The sequence below is a fragment of the Apus apus genome, chromosome 19, assembly GCF_020740795.1.
Source record: "Apus apus isolate bApuApu2 chromosome 19, bApuApu2.pri.cur, whole genome shotgun sequence".
Taxonomy (NCBI): Eukaryota; Metazoa; Chordata; class Aves; order Apodiformes; family Apodidae; genus Apus; species Apus apus.
Window position 1 is genome coordinate 6,430,824 of NC_067300.1, and position 15,105 is coordinate 6,445,928.

The window sequence follows — 15,105 nt, forward strand, 5'->3', positions numbered from 1 at the left end:
CCTCTGGTCCAGCCGTTTCAAAACAGCAGAACAGGCAACCCCAATGAAATTGCTGCCATACTGATTTTCAGTCAAAGATGGCATGTGTGTCTAGAGAAGCCTTGATCAACAGTAATAATGCACTTAAAATTCCATTTCATGAGACAATGAGAAAGTAAATGCAAGACAAATGAAGGAAACAACTAAGCAAATTACACTCATTCTGAAACATGAACCACATGGAGTCTTAGCAGTGCTTACACAACCTGCTGTGCACAGTACAGTGGAGATCTATTTTAATTCTTGATACTAATTCCCACATCACATTAGACATGAGAATGATTCAACATAGTTTATGCATAACCTGAGCCTTAAAGCCATACATATGTTTATACATACATCTTTTTAAGGCTTTGTAAATAAACAGTTAGGAGACAGACTGAGTAACATTCTTCTCAACTCTAAGCAGAAGAGACAGAGGATGGACAATATCCCCAGTTACACAATTAGGAGGATGCAACAGATATAGTCAAACAAATTTGGAAAAGCATCTTCTTTTTGATTCTTGAACTTAATTCCAAAGTTCTAGGCTGGACTAAATCCAGGATCTGTGTTCACAATGCTTCAGACCAAAGCATTAGTGGTGTATAGAAATGCCTGCCTGAGACCAGGAGGTGATCTCACTCAGACTTCATCTCATGCTCAACTTCCCATCAGAACAGAAGCTCCAGTTCCTCCTCTAAAAGGAAATGTCAAGGAGCAATTTTTGCACATGCTGGGCACATTTCATGCTCTCAAGCAAAACCACATCTGGGCTCTCTCTCAAGTAGTGAACATTGCACACATTCTTTAGAAATGCTTCAGCAGTGAGGTGTGGGGAAAATCTGTGCTAATTCTTGTGTGTTATCAGAGGATCAGCAGAGCCAGTGCTCACTAGATTTCCTAGCACAAAGACACTGGGATTTAGGATGCAAACTGTCCCAAGATGAAGGACTGTGAAAAAAGAGGCTGTGTTAGGGCCAGTTTCTGGGCTGAAGATACATATGGGGAGAGCATAAGGTTTATCAGCCTGTTTTGCCTCTGGTACAGCTAGAACCCCAAAGAAAATTACAAACAAGCACACATGGTTCTCAGCCCTCTCTGCAAATCTTTTTGATTTGTGTAATTCTTGGGGAAAGGCCAGATCAGGTATTTCTTTTGAGAGGATGTATTCCCACACCCGAAGGCTTAGCTCAGCTACACAAGATACTAGCACTGTGACTAGGAAAACAGCCATTGGAAGTCCCTGGTATAAATGCATGGGGCTACCAGCCAAATGAACAAGGTTTGCAAGTAAGGTAGAGATTTCCACCCTCCCTCAGGCCCACTACAGGCCTTCAGTGAGAAGCAATATTGCCAATGGAGCCCAAGCAAGTCACTGTGTTGACAGAGCAGCAGCAGGACCTAGAACCTCCAGACCTAGAGCATGGGCTTCACAGCCCATCTGCCTCCTCCAAATCAACTGCTATGAACAGAACAGGTCCACCATGATGTATCCAAGAAGAATACATCTGTAGGGGCAGACAGCACTTAAAGGCACTGACTGATGAGGAATAAGGGAACTTTCAAGTGACCACAGTTAAGGTGCTTCTGCAGATCCTCTAGAACTGCAATCAGTCATTAGTAGCTCTTGCATGCTGGCATGAAGTGTGTCAGCAAACCAGTCACCTTCTCCTTGTGGCTCATAAAGGAAGGTAGCCAAGCTGCCAGGAACATATCAAGGTGTGGAGTATCTCGAGCAGTGGAGTAACTTGTGTATGAAGTTCAGCACAGAATTTGCTTTCCCAAAAATGTTCACCCCTTCCCTTTCCAACTCAGTAACATATGATCTTACCGTGGTTCAAGAAACCTTCTCAGCTGCATCCAAGATACAACTTAGGATTCATAGCTCCATTTGAGAATTCAAATCAGACTGAGTTAACCTTGTTGGTTAAGGTTTACAGAACTTTAATTAATATCAGTATTAGTTATTCTACTACATAGGGCTGTAAAATGTAGGTAATGATACAAATTTCCAGTAATACCTGGACATGGAAAGCAAACTTTGCAGCTACGTTACACAAAAGACATGCACTTCTCTCTGGAAAAGGTCCAGCAAGCAGAGAAACCTTAATTTAATTACTCTTTACATCTTTTAATGTCTACTTATACAGTAGCAGAATTACTTGGTACTGTTTTTTCTACATTTTCATAGCCCTAGATTATAAAAGTGAAACTACACTATATATTAGAATTAATTTTATCAGCTTATTAGAAATTACTGAATTCTGATCACCTCTATTAGACTCCAGACCTGTGTATTCAGAGTTATCTGAGAAACATCAAAAAAAAAAAGCAAACACAAAGGAGAAATAAATTTGAGAGTTAATTTCAGTGTCATCTCGTATGTGGCACAGTGCACATTAAAACACACACAGAAAATTGTGATTAAAAAAACACAGGACAGACATGCTGTAAATGTGCTTACCAGCTTGAGAGAAAGCTTCATGTAAAAATTGGAGAGATATAGGGTGGGGGGAGAAAAAAAAAAAACAGTGCATCAGTAGAAGAGGAACTTTTTCAGACCAATGTTACAATCAAATGACACACAATCCCCTTGCTGTTGGAAGGCAAAATGGGTAACACTAACAGATCTGTGCAAAAGTTCACAAGATGGGCCAGTGTCATGAGTCATGAGCTGCCATTTCCTCACCAGACACAGTGTGGTACCTCTACACTTGTGCTTTAGCTCTGCAGGTGAAAATCTGGCCTGGATTGCCTATTTACAGCTGCTATAACAACTTTTTTTAATATTTTTTTTTTGGCATTAAAGCAACACCTCTGAAGTGGAAAAAACCTCCGGACTTGCAAATGCAAGTCACTTTAGATCAGAAATGTGCTGGAATGCAGTCACGAGCATCTCAGCCCCCTTCTGCAAGGGCTTGAGGGAAAGGGAGACACATCCAGCCAAAACCCAGTGAAAAGGTACTTCTTTTTTGGCCTCCAGCTGCAAAAAGCACAATGGGATCTCCAGTGATCTCCTAGCTCTCTGGCTTATGTCCACAGGGAAACATCCCTGATGGGGATAGCTGCATGAAGTGCTGTCTGGGCAATCACAGAAAGTCATCCCATGCTCTTGAACCATCCAAAACCAAATAGTCTCAAATGTACTTTTGGCCATTTAGTCAGCCAAGGTCAGGACCAGAGAGGAGGATAAAAATCTCTTCTCTGTACATCAAATTGATTCTATGACAGCATGGTAAGGCATTATTCAAGCTCCTTAAACGATTTACATGATCTAATTCTTCAAAGGTTACCACATTTCCTGGTACAGAGCCAAAGCATTATCTCTTCATTACTCTGGGAAAGTCAGGCTAAAAAGAAGGGAATGTTTAAAGAGCCTTCACAGCAGCACAGTTTGCCTCTGCCCTCCATCACTTGCACATTCAACTCTCAACAGCACTGGAGAGCCTCAGAAACTGCCAGGTAAAAAAAAAAAAATGTGCCCAGGCAGCCAACCACCCAAGAGCACCAAAGCCTTCTCCAGTGCTGCAAGATGTTACAACAGCTGCAATCCAGAAGGTTTTCCAAGAGACAGGGAAACCAGCTGTGACAGTGCCTCTCTGTCCCACACTGAGGAGCACAAGTTAGCTGGTGTTCAAGATATAAAGCTGGATTTTAAGAGGACAATCAAAATTGCACCCAGCCTCCTCCTCCAGCAGTTTGCACTGGGCCTGTCCTACCAGCTCTTTGGGGACAGTTGCTCAAACTGTGCAACAAACTCGTGAGTGCATAAATGTACGTGCTTGGTGGCAAAGACAGCTGGGATGTCACAGTTGGAAAATGCCTCTCATGGCAGGCAATGATCTGTACTGTGAGACCTCTGAACCTCCTGCCATCCATGAGTTCTCTGTGAGTTCACAACCAACAGCTCCCCAGTTTGGTGCTCTCAAACAGATGCCTCATTTTTAGCAAAAGCACCGTTCCTTAAGATTGGATTTAAAGTAAAGGTGGCTCCACATCTACCATGTTTTCCACAGTGTATTTTAAGAAATCCCTTTTTTTTTTTTTCAAAATTAACAATTAACCATTAGTCACCAGAATTTGTGCAACAATACATGGCAACCACTCAAGGAAAATCTGTGGCCTTGACAGAAATAGTGAAATACTCCATTTGAACGGATGCACTGAACGCAGCAGTTAAACTTCCCTCTGAAGTTCAGTCCATTAGGAAGTAAACACATTATAATAATCACTGTGCAAGGGAGAAATTCACTCTCAGGCCATTAAAAAAAGCAAACAAACCGAATCCATTTGAGAGAACAATCCTACAGGAAGGAGAAAGAAGGAGCCAAAACACACTGCTGAAGAAACTCAGCGTAGGCAGCTTTTGTTTGCAGAATTGCTTTAGGACTCGTGTGAACTTTAGCATAGACATGATCAGCACAAATTGAGATCCTTGTACATGTAAACAGACAAGACTCATGGTGCAGAATAAATATTTACCTATGAAGCACTCTAGAAAGGCACAAATGTATGCTACATGCGCTACTTTCTAGACACTACTCAGTCTAAAGGCGCTACGACTACTGCAAGGAATCATCTGCATCAAGACTATTCTTTTTGCTGTAAATCCAGCAAATTTTCAAGGGATTACAGACACTTTATGCCAGATTCTTAAGCTGTTAAGTATGACAAAAATAGAGAACTTTATTAATAGCATTTCCAAATAGGACATCAGGGATTGTTATGACCAGTACAAATAAGAAAGCAGATCATAGACTGGAAACAATGAAATGCTGGAATAAGTTGTATTCACAGGTTTCCATTTCTGAAAGGCATTTATAATTTTACAAGACAGTTATTCAGTTTCTATAAACAAATACAAGCAGACTGAAAATGAATTTGCATTGAAAACTAAAGAACTACTTTTGCCCATTCTGCTGGGTTTTCACAGCTACAAACTTGCTCACAGCTTCTGGGAGAACAGGGACAGTTTTCCCCCAAGTTACCAAATAAATTACATTTCTTCATAATGAGCAAATCTGTTCCAAGTGGTTGATTTAAAACAAATCTAGCTTGGTCTTGCAGGGAGAAAATGGAAGAGCCTAAGAGCCACAAGCTTCAATAACACATGAGAGAGCATGAAAGCCAGCAAGTCCATGTGTTATTGGACAGTCACGGACACTAACCTCACTTACAGAAATTAAATAAGTCACTGGACTTCCATACAACCAGGAGGTCATTTTCTTTCTCAGTGGTCCTGGAACGGTCTCCCTGTACTCTGCTTTATCTGTGTATTGGATTTAGAGGTCACATACTTTGATTCCATGAACTATCATTACAGAGAGTTCAGGGAAGCTTCAGAGATCTCTAGGGAGTGCTCCACAACAAAGGCAAAGGAGGTGACTCTGCTCAGGGCTTCGCTCACGATGGTCATGACTGCACTCATTAAATAATTTAGAAGAAATGCACGGAACCTGTTTGCAGCACTTACTCCAAATTTCACAGGTCCAGCTGCTTCAATTGTGCCAATTTCAGCATTTCCAGGACTAGCAGACGTATCTTTCCTGCACATACCACAGTAAGCTGCAACTTGCCTCCTCCCAAATTTTCCTCTTCTCTTGCACAAAGCACATTTCCACAGCACACTAACAGCGTTGTAAGTGGGGTTAGCGACTGTGTAGCAACGGTATGGGCTGATCACACCATACACAGACTTACAACATATTCCCTAGCCTCAACGGCACACGTGGGTGTCCCTAAAGTCCTCTTCATGAGTTCTTTGTGAATATACAAAGACTGTGTCTGCTGGTGAGTCAGCAAGAGAAAACACACATCCGTTACACTGGAGACGAGCGCGGCACCTCTTGTGTTTATTGCTTCTATAGCAAAAGACAGCTTGGCATTTAACTAGCTTTAAGTGCAAAGTGGGAGATTTCTAGAGACCAGGTGAATTTTAAGAGTTTAGCATTCTCATAAAAATCAGAAGATACGGTATTTTTAAATGCTAGCTTAAAACACACAAGGTCAGAAAACATCTCTATCTGTGCTAGAATAAACCACGGCTTTAACAACCCCACCTGCCAAAAAACTCCTGGTCTTGGCACAGATTTATACACTTATGTTAAAATAACAAGTATCCCCAGGGCAGGGAACAGAGTGGGTACAAAAGGAGGGTGGTTTGGTTTGTTTGGTGTTTCTGCATGCACACAGAACAAAGAACTGATCGCCCAGACAGACCAACAGCTCCCTGTCAGGGAGGAGACTGCACAGTGTGTCACAGAGGCAACAGGGGAGGGAAAACATTAACTGGTGCAATGGAAATAAAATCACATTGTAATGAAGTCAACAACTTCCACTAAAAAGGAAACCACAAAAGTCCCTCGGCGTGTGTTATGGAACTGCCTGGAGGGTGGAACATGGGTAATGGCAGCAATATCTGTGTCCCACTCCCAGACCCATCCTCTCTGCTTAATCACAACCCAGTCTCCAAGGCAAGGGAGGACAGGCAAGTCTGCACCACACAGTAATTCAAAGGTGTAAGTTCTACCCCTGGATTTTGTTAGTTCAGAAGTATTGCTCTTTAAATAAAGGTGCTGATGTTACTGCTGCTATAGCAATAAAACAAAAGGACACAAAATTAATCTCAACTAGCAGAATACCGAGTCTTCTTTGTCCTCAAAATGGAATTAGAAAAAGCAGAGCAAGCATAAATGAAATTATAATTATGCAAGTGGTTCCTCATTTTTTGTACTCCTCTGCCTTTAACCTCCCTAAAGAGACAGAGTTGATTTTCAGTGTTTTACTATTTTCATACTGCCTTTTAAAAGAAACAGCACTCAGAAAAACAGGTGAAAATGCTTTCTTTCCCCTCCCTCCTTTAGTTCTGATCCATGACAAGTGCTGTAACAGTTTTACAGCATTTTCTACAATGGACATTTCTCCTGTTGGGGTTAGAAGAAAGAAGCTTGGAGCAAAATAAAACAATGTGATTAGAAAACCATAGGCACTGACAAGACTCCACACCTAAATTTTTGAACAGACTAGGGTTTCTTATTGGCAGTGACCACTGATACTGGTTTTGGCACCTCTACGTTAATCTTGCATCTGTTGTAAATTGTTCAGGCAGCTGCTTCCTTCCACAAAAACAAGATTCACTGGATTTTTTGTTTGGAAGCAAAATCAAAACCAGACAGGGCACAGGACATATCATTACTAATTATGTAATTCATTTTAACAGTCACCAGTGAATTTTCCACTTCAGTTTCGTAATTTCTCTTTCCAAATGCAACAAAAGATGCTAAACCAAAACTTTGTAAGAAAATTATTAAAACACATTCCCTCTCCAGACACATTCTGGTATCAAAAATTTCATGGAGGAATTGTATGGGAATCCAGTCCTCACTTATGTTTCAAGGATCAATTACAATTTGCAGTTCTGCTGCTGGTATTTATCCTGTTTAGGTATTAGTAGGTACTGGACTTGGCAACATTAAGTAGCTCCTTTGCCTGCACTTCATCCTTGAACCAGTGCAAAAAAGGAGTATGATCCAGTTTCCTCTGAAGTGAATAAATTGTTACCCTTTTGTAGGAGTCAACAACTCAGTTTAACAACAACAAAGCCAGGAAGGACCTGCTTGACAATTTGGCTGAATACTCTAAAATACTTCAAATGCCTTGTGGCCACCTTTACCACCAAGGTGTCTGGCTTTTTTTGGAATTTTGTCTTTGAACAGAACGAGCAGTGCTGAAACACTATTCAGAGCAGAAGAAATTATTCAGTGTCCAAAGCCAAACACCCATTACATCGTGCTGTCCTGCTGGCTCCCTGCATGACCTTCCCAAAAGTTGCTTCACTGATGTATTTCTGTACAGATCAAACGCTCTTCTGTGTAGAGGACAGGGTCCCTCTTAACATCCCAGGCCAGTATTTGTAATATTACTGCTCATTATCCTCAGCAAAATGCTTTTGGACTTGGCAGGAGGATGGGAAAGGAATTGAGAAAGGTAAACCTTACAGAACTTAATATAGTAAAAGCAGAATTAACAGTATTTTCTGGCTGTACTGAGTATCAAGTGGGTCATATCAACCACATCAGCTGCAAGACATGCCAACCACTCATTTTTCATCTGATAAACTAACAGGATTTGGGGGTTGTTCTTGATTTATCTTTGCCTGGTTAGAATTTATTTTTGAAGGTCAGGTGGCATTTTCGTGATCTTTTACTCTGGCCATTTATTAACAAATCACCAAGGACCTATGAAATGTGAATTTGACATGTCTTCAAAACAGACAGAGCAAGCTACCAGAGCTTTGCAGCCTCTCCTACTCCAATATTTCTAGATGAACCAAGTGGCCTGAATTTGCCCTTCTGGAAAAAAAAGAGATGATGATCTGAACACTGGTTTCCAACTCTAGGGCATGAGTCAGGCAGGAAAAGCATTTACACACAAACATCCTGGTAGCTACAGGGGAAGGAAATGAAATAGAAAGAAAACACAGTGAAAGGTTTAAATGGGGATTTAGCAATACCCTGTCCTTGCACATTTTTAATTAATGTGTCAGCAGAAATTTGAGGCATTCCAGAGAAGGCTATAGGAAATTGTTCTCATTATTTCACCTTTTGCACAAACCAATTAAAACCAATATAGTGCAGAGGATTCATATGACCCACTTGGACTTCTCAGTTAATATATAAAATAATGGCATTCTACAGGAACTACTGAAAGCCATTAGTCATAATTGCTTCTAAGGCCAAATACTCACTAAATGAGAACTTGTATATTTGAAATACAAACTTGTGAAGCACTCAAGAAACTACAGGCTGCTATTTTTAGATCAAGTTTGAAATATTCAGCACTATTTTCAGTCCTGTGAATGGCACTGCTGGAGCACTAGATCCCAACACAAACCCTCACCCCCAGCAGTGCCTCTCCCAAATGTCATGGTGGGTGCCACCAGGACAGCCCCTGCCTAGCACATCCCCCAGGTTTGCTGCTGCAGAAGTAGAACAGAGACTTGTTTGTTTCCTCCCCCATAAAAGCCACTGAGAAAAGCTGCTCTGAGCCCTACTGCAGTGGAGGGAAGGAGGTACATGTGTAAATCTGCCCCTGGACAACTTAGAAACTTCCCGCTTCCCCAGTGAAAAGCACCAGAAATGTCATTTGCTGGGTTCTGAATGTCCCACTAAATGGCAATTCCCCACCAAAGAACTGAAAACCACTCTGTATAAAACATTATTTCTGTTTAAGGTACTGTCTGCAACCAGATGAAACAATACTGTTTACAGCACTACTATCAATTCTCTGTAATTAACCACTGAAATAATCTTGACTTGTATACAACTCCAGCCCTCAGCCCTAAATGTCAGTGCAGTCCCTGGAGCAGAATTTGGGCTTTTTAAAATAGTCACTTCCTTGCTGCTACAGCCTGCTCTGAAAAATGTAAAATACTGGACATTTGCATCTCCTTCCTGTAATTTTTATAGAAGGAAATAATTCTAAAGGACGTTAACCTAGGGGCCAAAGCCATGCTATGCCAGCAACTTCTTAGCACAACTGTGCAACATATGAGCTTCAGGGAAGATCAAGTCTTCTTTTTGTTTCAAAGTTTTATCTCAAGGACCTGTCATTTTACTTACTGCTTATGAAGACCACCACCAAGAGCATTTAATTCAACACAAACACTTCAATATCAGCTTATCAAGATAGGCACAGCTGCTGATAAGGACAGGAACAGAGCAGCTGACCTCAGAAGTGATAAGCAGCAAAGGACAGAGGGACACTGCACTTGGAACAAGCAGTGACGTGCCCTAAAAAGTTCATCCAGTTTTATCTAGACCCAGGTGAATCCCCAGGGTCAGCCATGAAGGCTCTCAAGTTATCTGCACTGTAAACACATAAACCAGCACCTAACACACTGCACTTCAACTGCTCCTGGGGAAAAACCCAAATTCTGATCCCTCAAAAGATCATTTCTGCTTTGGAGCTTGCATGCTGCACTGATAAAAGATTTTGCAGAGTATCAGTTTAAACTGTGTGCATCAGAGCACGGGGAAGTGAAAGCCAGTTCTGAAACCAACCATATCTGTGGACTTCATGGGAAATGCCCAGAAAAACACCTGCTGGCCCACAATCCTGTACCCTAATGCACACAGGGGAGGCTGCACAGACAAAAGCCAAACATGGAATGTGATTTTTTTTTTTTCCTAGCTTTGCAATGGTTCATCACATTGTTTATTAAACTCTTGATGTCTTTCCTTCACACTTTGCAAGAATGGCAGCTGTTACTGGCCATTACAAATAGCTTTTCAACTCTGTATTTCTGTGAAGATATTTCATTGACATTTAAATAAATAAGTACTGTGGCAAAAATATTTAAAACTGATGAGAAAAAGTTAAAGAGCAGGGCAGGCTTTAAAGCTTTTCTATGGACACTTTAAAAGCTGTTGAAGCCACATCAAGGAGGCTCAAATGCAGACATGATAAACTTGTTGGGAAGCAGGGCTTCTTAAGCTCTCTACAGGAACAAAATCAAACCTTCCTGTCTTACTGAAACCTCACACTGCAGGATGTGGTTAAGGTCCTTGAGAAGAGTAAGCCCACTTTAGAGCCAACTGTAATCAATACATCTAGGTAGCTGCAGGGAACACAAAATTCAGTGTACATGCTCAGTCCCCACCAGCAGGGCAGCCCTGGTTTAAAGCACACATGTACCATGTAAGCAACTTGATTAGCACCTAGAGTCAGTTCAGCTGTCACAGCTCACCTGGCTTTTTTGTCTTAAGACCCAGCCCTACTAAGCCTGCTAACATCACAGCACTTGAAACATAAGCCAAGGCCAAGTCCCTGGAACAGAAGTAGCACCCAGAGGCGTGCTTGGTCATGAAAGAGGGAAATCATCTTCCCACTACTACAGCAAGAGGTGTCAGATCAATGTCTGAACTTGCACCAGCTGAGGTCAGAATTATTTTTTAGAATCCCTCCCTAATTGACTTGCCTCCTTCTGACACAGATGAAAATTTTTCCCATTAAGGTAGACAAGATGCAGCATCAGAGCAAACCTCTGAACAGTGCTCCTCCCAACCTGCTCTGCCACAGACACATGCAGGGCTACTAAATTCTTGACTTTGACTTCTACATGAGCATCACTTCATGTTCAGCTCTTCCTTCCATGCTCTAGTCAATGCTTCCTTCCCAGAAAACCTGAATGGGTAATTTCCATCAGCAACTGTACTTTTTGTGGTTTCACTGTGGGGGTTTTGACTACCAATGGCTTTACAGGTTGGGATTCCTTGGACTTGTCTGCATATTATGATAAAACACAATGGGTTCATCCACAAAACAAAACAAATTTTTACATAACAGAACGTGCAATAAAAGCGCAAGAAAGAAAGAAAAGAGAAAGAGAGAGAGAGAAAAAAGAGAAGAGGTATCCAGAGGAGAACTTACCCCACGCTTTAGGCTCCTGAAGCAGTGGATTTTGGGTTTGGAGGTCATGAACTCGTTGAAACGATGGGAGAGGGGTTCCTTTTGCTGCTTGGGAGACTGGGGGCCGTTGGGAACAGCAGAGGGTGAGGCAGAGGCAGGGGGAGGAGGAGGGGGCTGATGGGGGGATGTTAAAAGGGACATAAGCTACGTGTAAGAGATGGAGAAGTGACAGAATAAAAACCAAAATAAAAAGATAAAACACAAAACAAAAATAAGCATCAAAACCAATATTTGAAATCCAGAGGAAAAAAAAAAACCAAAACAACAAACCAAAAGAAAAACCAAACCATTAAATAATTAAATATTAAAGGCCATGGTTCAAAAGAGGAGGGAAAGCAGAATATTTAAGAGTTGTGTTAAATGATGAATGCAATAAATGGAAGTTTTAGTAAGTGGTGCAACAGAAGAGTAACACAAAGTATTTTGACAGGAGGCTCATGCAGACTCTTCCATGCAGCACTATCCCCTCACATTGCCCTGCTCTGGCTCTGTGACAGCTCAAATAATGCATATGGATAGAGCTTTCAAATACCTGAATTTAAATGGATCAGATAAGGAAGGTACCTTAGTGCCCAGTAGCGTTTCTATTATCTGGAAAACAATAAACCACATTCCTTCCTGCTTTCAAATCATACCTCAGTAAATGTGCATCACACTTTACAAATTATTCTACGAATTTGCTGAGGAGTTAGTCCTGGGTTGTTTTGTTCTTGTGTTTTGTTTTTTCCTGGCTACACTGATGTAAGCACCAGACAGCCATGTGGTCTCAGAACAGGAATGATCCATTTGGAACAGGTAGATTTTTTTGGCTCTGTAGTTAGTAGAACTGGTTTGATATGGGTCAGAGTAAGAGTGAAATCAAACAACACAGCTACTCTGGGCTTCCATCAGTGCTACTGAAAACTGATTTAGTCCAGTCACCCTGACACATTCTGGTAACCCCCAATAAATGCTGCCATGCATTATGGTGTAAAATATGACAGTGAAATGAAAAAGGTTTAATGGATACATAAGTTAATGTGGTCTTTTCAAAAAGTCAACTGCTCAAGTTAGTTATGCTCTGTTAGTTTTGCTAAGAAGAATGAATCACAGCAATTCCTTGTTCCCAACCACCCAACTGCTGACCCCAGTGCACAGACTGAAAAGATAATACAAATGAGAAGCCAAGGAGAGTTTTAGAAGTGTCAAAACAGTAATGCCACATTCAAGCTTCCCCAGAGTAACAATGTTAGTTGGCACACACGGCACTAGGTAAGTAGCACACAATTCCTTCACTGAGTTAGGAACAGAAATGGACCATGGCAGAGACATGACAAGTAAAGTTAAATTAATATCAAAACTGCAACATAATTAAAGAAATTATACAAGAAAAAAAATTTTAAGATACAAAGAAACTTAAGTAACCAAAGACTACAACAAAACTCAGTATTAAGACAGTAGTTATTAACTTTCTGAATCTAAAACTCTCTTTTAAAACGTTGTAATTGCCAGGATTACTAGACAAGACAGAGGTTATTGACTATACACACACTAGCACCAAGCTCAAGTTTGCAAGTCAGTACCTTATTTTTCTTGATGAATGGCCATAACTTGCCCTTGGATTTGCCACCAAACTTTGGCTCATACTTTCCCTCCGCTCTGGAGTTGGAAAGGCTGGATTCCGAGACCGTTCGCTTCATCGGCTGCGTGAAGTCCTCAAACTCGATGTCCCCCGGAGGCTCAAACCCTGATTTAAAGGCTTCTATTACCAGCTGGGAATCCTGAAATGGCACAGATCCAGTACAAGTATAAGCATCTCAGATGGTGGCACAGAAAAACAGTACAAGGAGAACAAAGTTTGCCTGCACAGGAACCAACCTTTACAGGGATCAGTCTCATTCCAGGGAATGAACACCATTTCAGAGTTCAGGATCAATACAAATCTCCCCAACCTTGTGCTCCAAAACCAGGGCACTTTTCTTGGATTTATTTTCACTACCATGACGTGCTTTAAAAAACCACCTAGGCACAGTATAGTGTCCTACCAAAACCAGGGCACTCAAAGGTGTAAAACTTAACACTCCCTGTATCACTACCACACTTGTGATAAATGCAGTGGAGCACACAGCAGCCATAAATGAAAAGTTTCCAACCTATGTCAATCAGAACGGATTACAACTGGGAACACCAATGGCTACAATCTCAGTCTCATAACAGATCTCTAAATAAACAAACAATATATGGAAACAAAGCAGATAAGCTTTAGTCTCAAACAGACCATTATTCCTGTTATGAAACTCCAACCCATTTTGCAAAGGTATCACTGAGACCAGTCACTAATCAACAAACCAACAAAAAGCAGAGGACTGTGGTCTATTTAGGAAAATTAAAAATACTTAGCTATCATTAGAGCACAGGTCATTGCAGTTAACTAAAGATGATGCTTAGGAAGAGTAAACTCAGGTCTCCTCACTCCACTTCTACTGAGCTGCACAGCCCCAGTCTGACCACAACTTCGCAACGTTTTCATTCCCTTTGTTTTGTTTCCAACACAAGATCAAAATTCTAATGCAAACATCTTTTTCATGCCTACTAGTGAAAATAACTAAGAGCTTATTATTGTTAACTTTCCTGACTAGAAATTAATCAATCAATCCAAATTCCGTAAGTGAAAGATAACTGAAGTGACTCATAATAAAGAGGTGAGGGCTAGAATTGCTGGGCATGCAGCTGTAAGCAAACCAGTGGAAAATCCCAGTAAATACTCCTACCCAATGGAGCTCTTGAGTGAACCACTGCCACAAGTTGCCAATTTGTGCTTGTGAACTCAGCTACAGTTAATGGCAGGAGTTCATCATGTGAGCTTTACCTAACAGCGGAGCAGCCCAAGGTCACGCAAGCAGGGGGGCAGGCAGGGGCTGGGAGCTGCAGGGCCTGGCATTCAATTCCCTTTTGGCACTCCTGGGAATGCCAAAGTCAGCCACACACTGCCTGTGTACAATAGTTCTGGTGGGGTGGCTTTTGACAGAAAAAAAAGCTACAAGACATAGGAAGAAAAATTTATAGCATTTTCCCTAGTCAAGTCCACAATTAAACATAAGCTCAAATTCAGACCCCAACGTGCCAAATGCATTTCAATCTAATGGACTCTGAAGAAGTATTTGAACACACTTGTCATCTACTTGACTCCTTAGGCAGAGCTTTCTATGGTACACTGTTCTAACAGTTTTCTTCTAAGATCATTAGAGAAACTGTGCCACAGCACACAAATATCTTATTAGCCTCTAGAGAAGAGCATCAACATCCTGTTGAGATAAAAAAGATTAACTTGTTGCTTTGAAGGCATTTCACAGGTTCTGCTTATGCCTGCAGGTAAAATACTGTGCATGAGAAATCCAGGGGGATATAAGTACATCCAGAGGCCAGGCTCATCTGAGTAAAACAGAGATACAGGAAAAGCTTTGCAAAAGTCTTCATGGGATTGGGAGAAAAAGAAAATAAGGTTTAAGACCCTCATCCTACCAGGTGCACTGTGAAATTCCTACACAGCATTCAGGGAGGTAGAACAACCCTTTCCATTATATCTTCCTAATTTCACATTAAAACCCCCTGACATCTAAACATTTGAAGATATTT

At 41.2% G+C, this 15,105-nt stretch overlaps 1 protein-coding gene across 29 annotated transcripts in view; it reads right to left on the bottom strand.

Annotated features, from left to right (window-relative positions):
• Positions 1–15,105, bottom strand: part of FNBP1 (formin binding protein 1) — a 97,135-nt gene that overhangs the window by 13,853 nt on the left and 68,177 nt on the right. For 5 of the 29 annotated variants that reach the window (XM_051636953.1, XM_051636952.1, XM_051636956.1 and 2 more), the window contains exons 9-13: positions 13,053–13,250; positions 11,452–11,634; positions 5,722–5,808; positions 2,486–2,500; positions 2,294–2,329 (exon numbers count right to left, since the gene is read on the bottom strand). In XM_051636953.1, coding sequence (XP_051492913.1) covers positions 2,294–2,329; positions 2,486–2,500; positions 5,722–5,808; positions 11,452–11,634; positions 13,053–13,250 — 519 coding nt within the window. Of the gene's footprint in view, positions 1–2,293; positions 2,330–2,485; positions 2,501–5,721; positions 5,809–11,451; positions 11,635–12,054; positions 12,082–13,052; positions 13,251–15,105 lie in introns of all 29 variants that reach the window. The other 24 variants (XM_051636963.1, XM_051636962.1, XM_051636975.1 and 21 more) reach the window with 20 other exon arrangements.